General features: G+C 48.0%; 1 protein-coding gene across 2 annotated transcripts in view; it reads right to left on the bottom strand.

Annotated features, from left to right (window-relative positions):
- DZIP1L (DAZ interacting zinc finger protein 1 like) overlaps positions 1 to 17,723 on the bottom strand; it is a 521,233-nt gene that overhangs the window by 316,269 nt on the left and 187,241 nt on the right. For both annotated transcript variants that reach the window (XM_085634320.1, XM_085634319.1), the window contains exon 8: positions 8,296 to 8,358. In XM_085634320.1, the coding sequence (XP_085490446.1) occupies positions 8,296 to 8,358 (63 nt within the window). The remainder of the gene's footprint in view (positions 1 to 8,295; positions 8,359 to 17,723) is intronic.

Below are 17,723 nucleotides of genomic sequence, written 5' to 3'. Positions count from 1 at the left end.
AGGGGACTTGAAAAGGGAAGGCTGATCAGGAACCCGTAAGAAGGCAGAAACAGCAGAAAGATAACCCTTGATGGTACCCAGAGCAGAACCCTGCGGGTCCAGGGAAAGAAGAAAGAGGAGAACCTGAGAAAGAGGGGCGGAAAGGGGATCCACAGCCTTTGCTGTGCACCATGCCACAAATTTGTTCCACCTGCAGGTGTATACCGTTTTAGTGGAGGGACGCCTGGCTGCCAGAATGACAACACAGACTTCAGGAGGGAAGTCAAATGGCATCAACTGCCGCTGCTCTATCTCCACGCATGGAGGTGGAGGCTGGACATGTTCGGGTGGAGGACCGTCCCCTGCTGCTGCGACAGAAATCCTCCTGAAGAGGCAGTCGAATCGGGGGATCGATTGACAGACTGAGTAGCTCGGGATACCAGTATCTTCGTGCCCAATCCGGAGCCACAAGGATGACTTGGGCCCGGTCGCACCTGATCATCTTCAGCACTCTCGGCAGAAGTGGTATAGGTGGAAAGGCGTATAACAGACCGCAACTCCACTCGTGACGAAAAGCGTCTCCGAGCGAGTGCCGCCTTGGAAATTCCAACGCGCAGGACTGATGACATTGCGCGTTCTCTTCGGTGGCGAATAGATCTAACCAAGGCTCTCCCCATTGCCGAAAGAGGCCTTGCGCCACGTCCGAGTTCAGACGCCATTCGTGATCCATCATGCACCGGCGGCTGAGTTTGTCCGCCCTGGCGTTCAGAGAACCCGCCAGGTGTTGAACCACCAGGGTGATGCCCTGATGTTCCAGCCATGTTCAGAGGCGCAGAGCCTCCTGACAAAGGGTCCACGACCCCACCCGCCCTGCTTGTTGCAGTACCACATGGCGGTGGTGTTGTCCGTGAACACCTGCACTACACTTCCCCGGACAGAGGGAAGGAATGCCTTCAGTGCAAGCCGGATCACCCGCAGCTCCAATAGGTTGATATGGAGCCAGGACTCCGCCGGAGACCAGAGGCCTCTGATCTCCGCCTCTCCCATGTGGCCCCCCCAGCCAAGGAGGAACGCATCCGTCACCTCTACGTGCTCCGGTTGGGGTAGGGAGAGGGATCTGCCGCTGACCCAATCACGGTCCGTGAGCCACCACTGCAACTGTCTTGCAGTGCCCTCGGAGATCAGGACGTGGTCGGACAGGTTGCCCTGATGTTTAGCCCACTGGAATTTCAGGTCCCACTGCAGAGCCCGCATCCGCCACCTGGCGTGATGTACCAGCAGGATGCAGGAGGCCATCAGACCCAGCAACCGTAAGACCATCCTGACCGAAACTCGGGATAAAGGCTGAAAGATCGGAATCAGAGCCTGAATATTCCGAACCCGCTGTTCGAGAGGATTGACCCAAAACTGCGCCGAGTCCAGAACCGCTCCAATGAAGCGGAGCTGCTGGGAGGGACTCAGATGTGACTTCGGCACGTTGATGGAGAACCCCAGCGAATGCAGGAGGTCGGCCGTAGTCTGGAGGTGGGAGACGACTGTTCGGGGCGAGCCCGCCTTCAACAACCAGTCGTCGAGATAGAGGAAGACTGGAACCCCTAATCTGCGCAGATGGGCTGCGACCACCGCCATCACTTTTGTGAACACCCGAGGGGCACTGGTGAGGCTGAAGGGGAGCACAATAAATTGAAAGTGCTCTTGGCCCACCGTGAACCGCAGGTAACGCCGGTGGGCCGGCAGGACGGGGATGTGAAAATATGCGTCCTGCAAGTCCAACGCTACCATCCAGTCTCCAGGGTCTAGGGCAGACAGAACCTGAGCTAAAGTGAGCATCTTGAACTTCTCCTTCCGGAGGAAGGCGTTGACGCTCCTGAGGTCCAAGATAGAGCGCAGGCCCCCTTTGCCCTTCTTGGGAACCAGAAAGTAGTGGGAGTAGCAACCCCGTCCTACTTCTGGCCCAGGAACGCGCTCAATGGCCCCCTTGGCCAAGAGGGCTGTAACTTCCTCCTGTAGAAGTAACAAGTGATCCCCCGACATGCGGTGGTACTGCGGTGGCATGGCTGGAGGAGTCGCCTCGAAGGGGAGGGAGAAGCCTCTTCGGACGATTTGCAGCACCCACCTGTCCGATGTGATGGTACGCCAGTGGAGCAGGTGATGGCGAACTCTGCTTCCCACTGGTGTGGAATGGGCCTGAAAGGTCGGACTAGGAAGGCTTTGAGGCAGATTCTGCGGGAGCAGATGTGGGATGACCAGCTCTCTGTTCCCCTGCTCCGCCACGGCGGAATCCACGTCCGCGACCGCGTTGAGGCTGGTTCTGCGGCCTGTGGCTAGACGGACGTGCGGGGCGCCCCTTCCTTGGCTACGAAAGGGGCGAAAAGCGGAAGTTTGCGGGCGCGGGCCGAGAGGCCCAAGGACTTGGCTGTAGCCCTGGAGTCCTTAAAGCGCTCCAACACACTATACGCTTTGTCTCCAAAAAGGCGACGGCCATCGAAGGGCATATCAATGAGTGTGCTCTGGACATCCCCCGAAAAATTCGTGGACCTCAGCCAGGCGTGACGACGAATCTTCACAGTCATCGCAATTGCTCTACCTAGCGAGTCTGTGGTGTCAAGCCCACATCGAATGGAGTACCGCGCTGCATCTCGCCCCTCAGCAAGGTCCTGGGCGAGCCGTGTCCGGGCCTCCTCTGGACACTGAGGCAGCACATCTGCCACCGTATCCCACAAGGAGTGGGTATAGCGGTCCAAAAGGCACACGGTGTTGATGGACCGCAGCCCCAAACTGAGGGAGGAAAACAGTTTCTTCCCAAACTGCTCCAACCTTTTGGATTCCCGATCCGGAGGAGCGGACGGGTAGGCGGTCTGGGATGTAGAGGCCTGGATAACCAGACTCTCAGAGGTGGGGTGAACTGACAGAAAGCTGGGGTCGCCCAGAGCAGGGCGGTGGCGCTGGGCCACGTTCCGGTCTACAGTAGTGACTGTGGAGGGCTTGGACCAAGTGCCCATCAGAATGTCAGTGAGAGCCTCATTGAACTGCAGTAGAGGCTCTGAAGTGCTTACTGGCGGTTGAAGCACCTCAGTGAGGAGGTTAGTCCTTACGGCTGCTGCAGGGAGCTCCAGATAAAAGGGCCTCAGCAGCCCTGCGCAGCACCACAGAATAAGTCGCACCCTCCTCTATAGCCACGGAAGGAGGAGAGATGAAGCCAGTGTCCGGCGAAGTGTCGAGACCACTGGCATCCCCCAGCTCGTCAGCCCAGTCCTGACTTAACTTGCTGTGCCAGAGGGTCCTCAGACCCCTTCCAGTCCTCCCCTTCATCCGTTTCCTGGTATACAGGTATAAAGGACGGAGCCGGGTGGTAGATGAAACGCTCATCCATCGGTGCCGGAGATGGCGCTGGGCGGCGCCGTTCCGACGCCGGACCGGGCTGAAACTGGGGACAGCGTCGTCCGAAGACGGCGCCGGGGGCGGCACCATAGGGGTCAGCGGAGCGAGACTCCTCATGGCCACGAGGAAGTCCCGAACCTCGTTCGGAGTCACATTAGGCCCAGGGACCGGAGGGTATGGGGCCGGATGGGACTCCTGCGGCTCCGACCGAGCCGCGTGGGTGGTGCCACCCGAACCCTCATCCGAGTTGCTCGACCGGCGAGGGGAGTCAGAAGAGCGGTGTCACCTCTTCGACTTCTTCTTACTGTGCCTCGACTTACCTGAATGCGAGAACTTCGAACCCGACGAGCGGTGATGACTTCGGTCCCTCGACCGGGACCTCGAGCCGACTGCGGATCTCGAGGAGCTTGCGGGACCGCTCCCGCCCAGCCTTCGAGGTCAAGGCCCAGCAGTCGGGGCATGACTTGTCATCATGGTCAGCCCCAAGGCAGTAGAGACACTGACGATGGGGGTCGGTTACCGACATCAGGTGGTGACAGGCGTCACATGGCTTGAACCCGGGCATCCCTACCGGCACCAGGAGTCGAGGTCGACTCGAAAGAATAGACCAAAAAAGTCCAAAAAGTTAGTCAAAAAATGACTAAAGGGTATGCTCTTCCCGGATCTGCGCTTACTGGCGCGGAAAAAAGAAGAACTGACGTCAGTGCGCAAGGGCGGCGTCTAAGTACTCCGACAACGTCATCCCAGCGATCACGACGCCGACGACGGATGCGGAGCCGCAGACGACGCCTAGCGACGCGCAAGGGTATTGCTGACAAAAAATCTTTCCGGGTCCAGCCTGACGCCTGGGGATATTCTAAGGTAAGGAATCTAACTAACGTGTTTCTTTCAGATACTTAACTTCAAGTTGCTAACAATGTAAACAGTAAGTGAAATCACCCTGGAAAATTGAAATTCGATGGCCCTTTTAGAAGGCACAAAGGGTAATATGGAATTATCTGTTTAATATCTGCTGAGAAACATCCACCATCATGCTAGCTTTCATTAATATCTCTGTGACTCTGATCTCTCACTGCACTTGTTATGTATTACCACTTTTCCAACAATCTTGATGGGTACATGCCATTTCCTTTAAATAACAAACTGGGTTTGTGCCACAAGGTCCCTTTAAACAATGCTCTGTGCTTCTCAGATTAAAGTTAATTCGAGTATCAAGAGCTCTGCTAGAGCATTGAACACTTCCTATCATAATTCTGTACCATTCACACCACAAATCCCCTATCTAAAGCATTGCAATATTCAGATCTTCTTGCGAGACAATAGCCAATACACCCTAGTTGCTTGATGTTTGTGTTCACATCTTTACATGCCTGTGAATTTAGCATTTATAGAATTTTCTTTACCAACAACTTTCAGAAATGAACAGTTCAAACATGACATTCCAAAAAAGGCCTTGCTAAGCTGACACAATCCCTGAAGATCAGCAGTTATTCTGCTCTAAACACTATGTTCCACAGGGCACCACGTAGTTTGAGGAAGCAAAGATTCAAATTGGTAAAAAAGCATATTAAAAAGTGAAAATACAATCGACTTGAATCATCCTTTATCTCATTAGTGGGAGATATTTTTCAGACAATTAGTGATGGGGCTGGATTTAGGAGATGGAAAAGCACAAATTATTTGGAATTTGGCTGAGGAATGAGTAAATTAATTAACAAGTCAAGAAGTTAAGAAATGAAATAATCAATTTCTACATGTACAGCCTAATTGCGAACTTTTGACCAGCTTAAGGAAAAATACACAGGACACTATGTATCAATATACTGTAGCTAAACCTTTTTTCTTTTTTCATCAAGGTTGTAACAGGAAAAATGTGAAATACATGATTGTAAATATACAATTTCATAAATTGATCAAAATCAGTCAATGTATAAATGCATATCAAGAATGGATCCAATACAAATCAACTGCTCCCCAGAAGTGGCATCACGTTTCGATGCTCCCAATACTGCTAACATGTTCTGACTATTTATCGAGGGAGAGCCACAACTCCCTCTAATGCTGGGGTTTTTAATCAACCCCAAATCCTGGCTTTACATAACCCTGTGTCCAGTCTTCTTGCCGTGAACGTACTCATTTCTGTAAAAATCTGGCTCTGATTTCTCAAAAGTTTAACCGAAAGCAAATGCATGGACTTCCGTTGGCTTGACTAGAACAACACTGGGGGCTCCATAAATCTTTCTGTGACCCCCATTTAATAAATTTTTGGATGAGAGCTGGGATGAACAGAAATGTCACACTAGGGCCAAAAATGAGCACACTCCAGCCAGCAGATGTTTAACAAAATTCAAAAGCTACAATAAAATCTGAAGTCACTCAGTCCAGTGCATCTCTTCATTACTCATCTGCCTCACTGGTGGAAAACACAGGAGGTTCTTGAGATGGAGGAGGATGCAATTGACGGCAGTGGCTTCAACCATAAACTAACGGAAGACATTTGTTTCTTAAGACACCTTCTCTGTGTGCCCCAGATAGTCTCTTCAAATCCAAAGGACGGAGAACGCAGTGAATTAAATTCCCAACTGGATAAATGTAACTCCATGCTACCATAGTTGGTTACTTGGACAACTAAATATGCTAATATTAGTAGATTAAATATTTTGCCTTCTGTCTTCTCAAACGTTTGCATTCGATATTCCCTGAATTACATATGGGTATAATAAAGGCATCAATATGCAAAGCCAGGAACTCTCTAAAACAAAAAAAGAATACAGATGGGCTAGATAAAAATAGATTTGTCTTAGATTTCTGTTTCTTAGTGTGGAGCTTCCTTCCCTACAACAAGTGTACATTATATTTCCCTCAGAAAGTAAAGCAGGCTTAAGGTGTTATGCTGAAGTAATATTCTAAATTGACTGAAGGGACCCCTTTCAGGAGGATCCTACAGAGAATGAGTCCTTTGATGATCCAAGGACTAAACTGCCTAACACTGAACCCTCAAACAGTTTTCATGAGGCTCTTTGAGAACCTAAGAGTAGTTGACCTCACACCTATTGGTACATACCTCATTTGGGTCTCACCATTTTTATGATGTCCCAGAGTAGGTGTAGGAACCATATATGTGTTCACCTCCTGGAAGTAACACGCTGCCTATGCTCTAGGTCATGGGTACTCACAAACATTTTCCCGGGGGCCGCAATTAGGTCTATGGTGTGACCGAGGGCCACACTGATGCCAGCGGGGGGTGTAAAGTGGGTGTAGGGGAAGCAAAGCATGTATATCCAAGTGGCCGTCTTTACAAATGAAGGTGTTCCTAAAGTTAAGGGCCTAGTTACTTCCTTTGCCTAACTGTAATTAATCTTTAAATAAGTGTTTGTTGTATATTTAACTTTTTTGTTCATGTTAGTGCTGAGTCGAGTAAACGGCAGACCAGTGCTGCTGCTGCCCAGGGGGCTGCATGTAATGGTCAGGAGGGCGCACTTCGATTATCACTGCTCTAGGTGGTGGACAGAAGGAATGTTACCAAGCCCTCAGTGAAGGAGTTGTTATTCCAGCATGAGATATGCATAGAGGAGTCCTTGGTCATGCTTACCAGGACACACCGAACATTTAAGCATGATGTTTGTTTATGAACGAGAACTACATGTGTACATGATGCTACTCCAGTAGAGACTGGCACCAAATCTTCGACTGAGATATGCTGTCCAAGGGAGTAGTTACTGCAAATATAGGAACTAGGGATAAATTAAACATGTCCACCAAGATACTCATAAATTAAAGGTATCCTTGCATAGACCTTGCTACCCCTCACAATATTGCTATGCCCAGTGCCAGACTGAACAGTGACTGACAACCTGATGGGCTGAATCAGCTGAAAATATTATGGCCTCAAACTCCCTCTAATGGAAAATAGTGCCACTTTGAGGTGTTTAAATTGCATGGAAATACTTCTGCCCTTGGACTTGCATATTGCTGAAGACTAATCTGCACTACTTGTGTATCTGCCTGTTTTACAGAAACTTGAGAAGAACAGATCATACCACTACTGATGCTGTTAGAATACAAACCGTTCAAATCACAATTTTTCCATAAAATACCGACTTTAGTTTGTTCCCATCCCGTGGGATGTCGTAGCTCAGGCCACATTGGTTAGATAGGAAAAAAGAATAAAGCACTTTATAGACATTTGATCGAAAACTAGTCCTGCATGGATGAACCAAAATATTTGATTTTGATTACTTATCTTACTTGTATGTACTTTATTTGTATCTTGAATTTTACAGTGCAATATTGTCAAACTAATGTATTTTCAACAAATCAGAAATAAATCTTTCATTTTAGCCTTACAGTTTTCGTATAAGACAACCAAATACAGAGTAAATATAAAACCGTCTTAGTATAAATCAAACAGAAGGTTTTTGTTTTCTTTTTAATTGGGCCTAGTCAACAATATATTTTGACAATAACGGTCAATAAGATTTCACGTGTTAATAGGAACAATCCATTTATTTTCAGTCTGCACTCGGGTACACAGGTAACATCTTTGGTAACTGGGGATTACTAATCAAGTAACATATTCTAGATAGTGAGCTGTTTGCAGCAGTTTCCACACATCGGGAAAGACCAGTCTCATTAGTTCCCTTCCTGATTCCTAGTTTCTGGTGATGACTGAAGTGATTAAAATTAAGACCCTTCCACTAGCACCAAAGACCAACCCTAATTTATTCACTGGGAATACACTTCTGAAATCTCAATGAAAGCATTGTACTAGGGGTATTATCCACTTACGGGTGAGAAAAGGTTAGTTGTGGACTTGAAATATTTTACCCAGAACGTTTCCCCTGGCAATTCCTCCTCCAATGCGTCCAGTTTCAGAATACCACTACAATTACCAAGAAACTTTTACATGCATAGAGTGCAGCATAACTGACTTACCTCGTCCTTCTCCTGTTGGTATTTTTTCTTTTGGTCACTCATCCTTTGCTTCCATTGTGATCTCTATCAAAAGAGGGGTAAACACCTTATTATACATCTTTTGAGACTCACTGGTTTTAGGGCAACTATTACATGGAGTATATTGGGGAATCAAATATTGAGTAAAAAGTTTGATGACATTAGACATTTTATACATCATAATACGTTTATGAGCTTTCTCCTCCTAGATCCCAATTCATCATCATCTCCTACAGTATATGAAAGCTATGGTTGTCTGGAAGACGAAGGCTACTTATCACCGCACACTGTGGAACATTACTAATGGGAAATTGGAAAGACAATATGCATCTTCCCATTTCACTTCTCATTTTAGGCATCAAGTATACAAACAGTCCAGATTTATCATACCAATACATTGGAAAGGAATGTTTTTAATTATATCAACGTTTCTCAATGTTCTTGATTGTGTAACCTGGATAAAGGTTGCTTAGACTGAATCACGAACATTGCATCTTCCGAAGGCCGACCAAAGACTCACAACAATATATAATATCAGAGGCTACATGTAACAGAATTGCAAAGGATTTATATAAATGACTTACAGAACAGCAGAACATATTATGACTAAACACTGCAACCAATCAATGAAGAGACACTTTAATTTAAAAAATAGCCAGATCAATTGGCTTTGCCAAAGGCTCATCTTTTATAATGTTGTCACTTTATAGATAAAGTGTTTACTTGTTCAGGCTGAGAGGCAACTTATGCTTTTGAATCAGATCTTCAAAGAACTTATGACAGAGCATTTTCTGCTGCGGCACCAAGAATTTGGAACTCACTTTCCCGCCCGGCATTAGAAGAATCTCGTCCACTTCAGCCTTAAAAAAGAAGGTAAGACATCTCTTATGAACAAATTCCTCCCATAATAACAGTAGACTGGACACTGTTAGGTTACTTCCTGGTCACACACCGGGTTAATACCAATCGGTCTCTAGTAGTCGTTAGGACTTGTATATATATATCATTGTGGAAGCACAAATGTTTCTATCTTTAATCGATATATATGAACAAGTTACTTACCTTCGGTAACGCTTTTTCTGGTGGATACAATATCTGCCCTGTGGATTCCTCACCTTTTGAATACCCCCTGCGCCAGCATTCCGCGGGAAAATTCTTTCCTAGCTCTCCCACCTCGACGAGGACGTCACAATAGCACGGCTTCGCCCCTCGCGGCACCGTATGACGTCATTGGAGTCACAAAAGGACCTCGTCAGCGTGCTGACGTCAGTTCCACCCATTTTTTCCGTGCCACCGAGGCAAATGGGCGGACCGACACATTTTCAAATGCACACATAGAATATCAAATATATACATATATATAAATTCACAAATGCATAATCAATAAAGACAGAGAAATTGGAACAGAATAAGCATTTCTCATTATTAAAACATAAACATGATTAAGACCTATTAAAATAAAACATTTTTTGGTAGAAACAGGTGGATAACGGGGAGGCGGGCGGGACAGTGAGGAATCCACAGGCAGATACTGTATCCACCAGAAAAAGCGTTACCGAAGGCAAGTAACTTGTTCTTCTGATGGATACTTCTGCCTGTGGATTCCTCACCTTATAAATAGACTCCCAAAGCCGTACCTCACCCGGAGGAGGGTGTCCACCTGACTAGACCAAAAAAATCCTGCAAAACAGAGCGGGCAAAATGGCCATACCTCCTACCCTCAGAGTCCAAGCAGTAATGCTTTGCAAAGGTGTGGAGGGAGGCCCAAGTTGCTGCCTTACAGACATCAACAACAGGAACACCTCTAGCCAAAGCAGAAGAAGTATACTTAGCTCTGGTGGAATGATCTCCGATACCTTCAGGCGGTTCCTTCTTGGCCAGGGCGTAGCAAATCTTGATGCACAACATAATCCACCTGGAACGTGTCCTCTTGTGCACAGCCTTGCCTTTTATTTTCCCAACATAGCCCACGAAGAGATGATCGTCCAGCCTCAGATCTCTAGTCCGATCCAAATAAAAACTGACAGCCCTCTTAGGGTCCAACCGATGCAGTCTCTCTTCCTCCTTGGACGGGTGAGGGGGGAGGATAAAAGATGGGTAAAGTGATGGATTGTCCCAAATGAAAAGGGGTAACCGCCTTGGGAAAGAAAGCAGCCCTGGTCCTTAGAACCAACTTATCCGCATGAATGGTCAGGAAAGGAGGTTTCGAACTAAGAGCTTGAAGCTCACTTACCCTCCAAGCCGAGGTAATGGCAATCAAGAAAACCGTTTTAAAAGAAAGAACCCTCAACGGGCAAGAGTGAAGAGGCTCAAACGGAGAACCCATTAAAAAAGTGAGTACAAGATTCAAATCCCACTGAGGCATAATGAAAAGTGTGGGAGGAAACTTATTTGTAAGGCCCTTAATGAACCTCATGACAATGGGGGACTTAAATAAAGACGGCTGGTCCGGCAAACATAACAAGGCCGACAAAGCTGATAAATAGCCCTTAACAGTGGCTACAGCACAACCTTGCTGTGCTAAAAAAAGAGAAAACTCCAAAATATTAGACAAGCGGGCCTTAAAAGGGTCAATGTCCCTCTCTCCGCACCACTTAACAAATCTGGACCATCTGGAAGAGTAAACAGACTTAGTGGAGTGTCGCCTGGAGGATAAAATAACATCCACTATATCCGGCGGGAGAGAGAAAGAACTAAGGTTGCCCCGTTCAATCTCCAGGCATGTAGGTGCTGGCACTGGAGGTGGGGGTGTAGAACCTGCCCCTGCGACTGCGAGAGGAGGTCTGCCCTGAGTGGGAGATGGAGGGGAGGGTGCGACGAGAGGTGAAGTAGGTCTGTGTACCACACCCTTCTTGGCCAATCCGGGGCGATCAATATAACTTGGGTCCAGTTTTGGTGAATCTTCCTCAGAACCCGAGGAATCAAGGGTATGGAAGGAAAAGCGTAAAGGAGTTGTGAGCTCCAATCTTTCTGAAACGCATCCCCCAAAGCTCCCTGCATCGGAAACTGGAGACTGCAGAATAACGGGCAGTGCGCGTTCTCATGAGTGGCAAACAGGTCCAACCGAGGAGATCCCCACAAGATGCGATGGACCACCTCCGGATGAAGCCGCCACTCGTGATCGGCCGAGGAATGCCGACTGAGACTGTCCGCACGAACACTGAGCACACCGGCCAGATGATTTGCAAACACACAAATCCGTTGGCTCTGAGCCCAGAACCAGAGCCGCAGAGCCTCTCGACAGAGACGATACAACCCTACATCTCCCGGTTTGTTGATGTACCACATCGCGGTAGTGTTGTCCGTCACGACCTGAACCGACTGACCGTGAAGGGAAAGGAGAAAAGCCTTCAGTGCCAAACGTATCGCCCGCAATTCCAGAAGGTTGATGTGGAGCAACCTTTCCTCTGGAGACCAAAGGCCTTTGACCTCCAGATCCCCCAGATGAGCACCCCTCCCTAGAGTGGAGGCATCCGTGATCACTGTGTCCACCGTCAGAGGAGGCAGAAAGGGCTTTCCTTGAGACAGGTTGCAATGCACACTCCACCAAGACAGCTCCGCTGCAGCTTCTCTTGAGATTGATGTTCTCCCCAAGATCTCCGTTGTGCTGATACTACTGCCTGCGGAGGTACCACTGGAGTGCCCTCATGTGCCAGCGTGCATGGTTGACCAACAGAATGCAGGAAGTGAACAGACCGAGCAGGCGAAGAACCTTCAGGACTGGAACAACAGCTCCATCGTGAAATAAAGGAATCACTTCCTGTATGTCAAGAATCCTCTGCGGAGGTGGGTATGCTCCACACACAGAAGTGTCCAGTATTGCCCCTATGAACAGGCTGCGCTGAGAAGGCCCCAGGTGAGATTTGGGTACATTTATCGAAAAACCCAATTTGAACAACAGATGAGTTGTCACTTGCAGGTTGCGCGAAACCAACTCTGGAGACTCCGCTTTCAACATCCAGTCATCCAGGTAGGGGAAAACAGGAACGCCTGACCTTCTGAAATGAGCCGCTACCACCGCCATCACCTCTGTAAAGACTCGAGGCGCGGAAGTGAGACCGAATGGAAGAACAGCAAACTGGGAATGTTGTGATCCCACCGTGAATCGGAGATACTTCCGATGCGACTTCAGGATGGGAAGATGAAAATACGCATCCTGCAGATCGATGGACACCATCCAGTCTTCCTGTTGCAGCACAAGGAGAACCTGAGCCAAGGTCAACATTTTGAACTTTTCCTGCCTAAGGTAAAGGTTCAAAATCCTGAGGTCCAAGATTGGTCTCAAGAGACCATACTTTTTGGGGATCAGGAAATATCATGAGTAACAACCCTGACCCCTTTCCTGCTCCGGAACCACCTCTCTCGCACTTTTTTTGAGTAATGTAAGAACCTCCTGCTGCAAAAGCAGCAAATGGTCTTCTGAACAACCACCCTGGCGAGGAGGATAAGGAGGAGGAAACTCCAAAAATGGGAGGGCGTACCCATTCTCTACAAGATTCAAGACCCAACGATCTGAAGTGATCAGTCTCCAATCTTGTAGAGAGTGGGACATCCGACCTCCAACTGGACCAACATGTTCTAAGATGGGGAATCTAGAACTGCTTTCCTGATGTACCAACGGTGGCGGGAGGGGAGGTAGAGGAAGAGGAAGAGGAGGAGGAGGAGGCCTGTTGACGATTTGCACCCCTGAGGCCTCTCTTATTCTTCCCTCTGTACGATTTGTACAAGGGATTCTGCTGTTGTTGGCTCTGCTGAAATTGTTGGCGGCCACGAAAGGAAGCAGATCTCCCAAAGCTCTGATATCTTTTGTATCCATAACCTCTAGACTGCACTTGGAGCCTAAAGATCTTGCGGTAGCTATACTGTCTTTGAAACGTTCCAAGGCTGAGTCCGCCTTTGAACCAAAGAGCCTTGACCCATCAAAGGGCAAATCCAGCAAAGTCGCCGGCATATCAGCAGAAAAACCAGAAGACTTGAGCCATGCCTGTCTCCTTGTAGCCACAGAAGACCCCAGAACACGAGCCACAGAGTCAGCAGTGTCCATGCCTGACTGAATCACTTGTCGTGCTGCGGCCTGCAAATCCGAAAGGACTTCCAAGAAGTTGGCACAATCCTCCTCAGGCAACTTAGGAGCCAATTGAACAACAGAGTCCATCAAAGCATGTATATATCGCCCAAGAAGGCAAGTTGCATTAGTTGACTTTAGAGCCATACTCGCAGAAGAGAACACCTTCTTCGCAGCTTGTTCCGTCTTCTTCGAGTCTCTATCACCCAAAATGGTAGGAAAAGCACCAGAAGACTGTTTTGAGCAAGAAGCTTGGACAACTAGACTCTTCGGTGTCGGAATCGATGACAAAAAAGCTGGATCACCAGGGGCAGGCTTGTATCTTCTCGAGATAGAACGAGATACAGCCGGAGCAGACAAAGGCTTCTGCCACACCTCCAGAATTGGATATGTTCAGGCATCTATGAAAGGAAGTAAAGGCTCAGAAGTTGACGAAGAAGTATTTAAAACTTCCGTCAGTATATTGGACTTTATCTCCGCAGAGGGAAGTTTAAGGCCCAATAAATCAGCCGCCTTCTTTATGACTACATGATAAGGTGCAACGTCCTGTACAACACATCCACTTGCAGATGGTAAGTCATACTCAGAGCAAGTATCTAGGCCACTAGCTTCCTGAAGGCCTTCAAACTCATCCACAGAGTCCACAATTTCTCCTTCCTCCTGATCTTGCAAATACTCCTCCTCCTCAAGCAATCTCTGAGCCTCTCTCCTGGAGCGTTGCTTAGGCAACGGCGTCGGTGGAGCCACACGCGGCACCGGAGAAGACACCAGCAGCGCCGATGGGAGGAGCCTCGACATCGAACCTCGACTTCGATCGAATTCGAGGTGGAGCAGCTGAAGGAGTCCGGAGAGCCGGAGTGGACGATCTCGGCACTGGGAAATGCCAAGTCGGAGTCGACGGCATAAAAGGCATGAAAGGTGCCTGGGAATAGAACTGAGGGACACCCAGTTTGAAAGCCAAAGGACCCACGGGGCCTGAAGGCACGCCGGATGGAGTCGAGGCTCTTAAAAATAAACCAAAAATCGCATTGAGAAAATGCGAAGAGTCAGTCCAAGGAGCAGGAAAAGGAGGATATGAATCCGTACCTTCCTGTAGGGGAGTCACCTGAGGTCGCACCGGAGCCTGCGGAACCAAGGACGGCGCCTGCACAGGTGAAGCCACACAGCCTGGAGAGGACCCTCCCGGCGCCGGTGACGTCGCTGGAGCCGGTGATTCTTCATGAAGCGAAGTAGCTTCTGAAATTGGTGACGCCGCAGCAGGAGATGGGTCTGGCGTCTCTTGAGGAGAAAGAGTTGGAGAGGTAAAGTCCCTTCTCCAAGGTCGCTCAGCTGGAGTCGGCGACCTCGATCTCTACCTCGAGACCCTGGCCTTCGAAGAACGATGATGAGAGGTATGTCTTCTCTTGGATTTTTTGTGCTTCTACGACCTCGAAGTGTAAGAAGATGAAGACTTCGCCCTCTTCCTACCTCTCTTTTCCTTCTTGGCTTTCGCCATAAACAACTTTGCTTCGCGTTCCTTGATAGCCTTAGGATTCATTTTCCTGCAGCTCCTGCATTCCTCAACGTCGTTGTCCGAGGATAAACACCACAGGCAGTCATCATGCGGATCCGTGATAGACATGTGTCCGCCACACTCTGCAGGGTTTGAATCCGGTCTTCCTAGAAGTAGCCATTCTAAACAAACTACGAGATACTAAGTTTTCCACGATGAAAATGGAGAGCCCTGAAAAAAACGTTGATGGCGCGGAAAAAAGGGAACTGATGGCAGCACGCCGACGAGGTCCTTTTGTGGCTCCGATGATGTCATACAGTGCCGCGAGCAGAGCCGTGCTATTGTGACGTCCTCGTCGACATGGGAGAGCTAGGAAAGAATGTTCCCGCGGAATGCTGATACATATATATATATATATATATAATCCAACAATGTATCCCTCCTTCAGGAACAAACATGGAGCACTCTTTGGGTTCTTAGAAATCCTTTATTTCATCCAGCATGACGCGTTTCGTCTTCTTTGACTTCCTCAGATGCTGTCAAGTGAGTAAGGAGATCTGTAGCTTCGGAGTTTTGTTAAAAAAGCCTCATTAGGCTCCTCCTGCCCAGTGTTCAGCGAGGAAGGACTATGCTGGAAATGCAGTCCCTCCCGATTTTTAGCCGCCATCTTTGAGTGTATGTTCTTTCGTTTGATATTCCATGGTGGTATATATTTTACAATCTTTGAGTGTATGTTCCCCTACCTCTCGTGACAGCGGCCCTTGACTGTCGGACTTTCAGTCGGACTTACTTGTGTCAGATTAGCCAATACCAGTATCCTCGGGAGCAAAGAGAGGGCTCCAACTCTCCCCAGGGGTACAGCCACCTCCAGTAGTAGAATACTCCCTAGAACAGTGACGAATACCCCTCTGGAGAGCAGGGACAATCACGGGACCACAGGGAAGACCACCAGCAAGGCCAGCGAATCCAGGAAGGGAGGAGCGAGAGAAATAACCCAGTAAATTGCAGCAGAGAAAATAACAAACAGAAAGAGAAGAGAGAAAATCTAATGTTAATCACTGATGTCTGGAACAGTAAATGAGACTGACACTGTGTATAACTTCTAAGAGAGAAGTGAGGTTGTGTACCCCCTCATACTTACACAAACACAAATAGATGAACTCCTCTAAGAGCGCGCCAAGCAAAGTCCAGCAAATGTATAAATGAGGCAAGCCCGTTTAACAAATGCAGGATAGCGAATCACCCAAAAATATATAGGTATATGTCTGCCAATCTTGCCATTAGTTAGCCGCTTCCGACTCCCTGTCAAAAGTGAATAGTTCAATCAAGCTTTTGTTGAAAATAAAAAATGTTAACTGCTCAGTACTGGCGTTCGTGCAATAATAATTCTCCAATAAAAAATAAAAGTAGTCTCCTCGATTCAGGAAGAACCTCCTCGATTTAAGAAGAAACAGTCAATCACGTTTTGTTGATACAAAAGTATCCGAACAGCGCTTGTCTCCTCCGATCGTAATTGCCCTGAGGGAAAAGGAAACGTAATTGGAGTCCATCCGGAAAGCCGGGAAGACAGCGCGCTCTTGTTCCACTAAATCTATATCATGGAGGGAACACAGAGTTGGTATGCAGGAAGAGTCCTCACCTATCCGGTTCTTAGCTCTGTTACCGGGAGGACGAAGAGCGTGCGCACAGTGCGTCTAAATGTTCAATGCCAGGGAGAGATAGGAAATAACGCAGAGGGCAAAAACAAAGGAAAGTATCCAGCGTACTTCCGAGGGCTCTCAAAAAGGTGCAGAAATAAAAATAACAAGGGGCACAGTAAACACAAAGGCGAGTCCAGCACAAAATCCAACGGGGTCACAACAAATAATCCAGGTACAACGAAGCTGGGGAAACCCAGGTCAGGCAGAACGGCGTGGTCCACTTGAGTTCAGTAAGCCAAGCAGCGAACTCAGGGAGGAGCATCTTTTAATAGGTCCAGTCAATCAATGACCTTCTCGCCTTGCAGTATGGGTAGGTACACAACCCTGCCTCCTTGACTAGTGCATTATGGGAGTGGTAGTGACCTTATAGGAAGCAGGGACAGGGTACAGGCAGACCGACGTGTAACAGTGGTGAGGAAGCGAGCCTCAAACCACGAACACACACGCCGTATCTCCTTGTTCAGGTAACAGCAGGCCACGGACACCAATTGCTTTCAAGCGGTGATTTAATTCACAGATGGGAAACCAACTCAACGCGTTTCGGGAAAACTCCCTTGTTCACAAGTGTACAAGGGCGTTTTCCCGAAACACGTGGGGTTGGTTTGCCTTCTGTGAAATAAATCACCGCTTGAAAGCAATTGGTGTCCGTGGCCAGCTGTTACCTGAACAAGGAGATACGGCGTTTGTGTTGATATATATGATTTTGTAAGCACAAAAGTCTCACTCCAAGCCCTCCAGCTATTTGAAGACCTGTCACTGTTCCCGAGTACAGAAACACCACAGAAGAATCCCTAGAAGCCTCACTGACCCCATTTCGGATAGGACAGCCCTCCTCCTGGCCCCCTGTTTTTCTTTTTTTCCCTCTCTTCCTCAATTCTTTCTTCTTCTTCCTTCTTGTTTACCTACTGCCACTACTATTGCTTCCACAGCACAGCACGGTTATCTTCAAAGTTGTGATGATATTAGGACGGGAAATGAACACTATTCATGTTTCTACCATGCTTGTGTAGCTTTTAATGCAAAACATACACTAGTGCACCGCTTGTCATATGTGTCCATGCTGTGGTATACGTTTTCAAACTTTCAATAAACAGATTTGAAAAGAAAGAAAAGTGATAAAGAATAAAAGCAGTGGGACAGCTTGGAAGAGTGT

Source organism: Triturus cristatus, chromosome 11, assembly GCF_964204655.1.
Source record: "Triturus cristatus chromosome 11, aTriCri1.1, whole genome shotgun sequence".
In the NCBI taxonomy this organism is placed as follows: domain Eukaryota; kingdom Metazoa; phylum Chordata; class Amphibia; order Caudata; family Salamandridae; genus Triturus; species Triturus cristatus.
The sequence above is the reverse complement of the archived record's forward strand: the minus strand, read 5'-3'. Positions and strand labels throughout refer to the sequence as shown.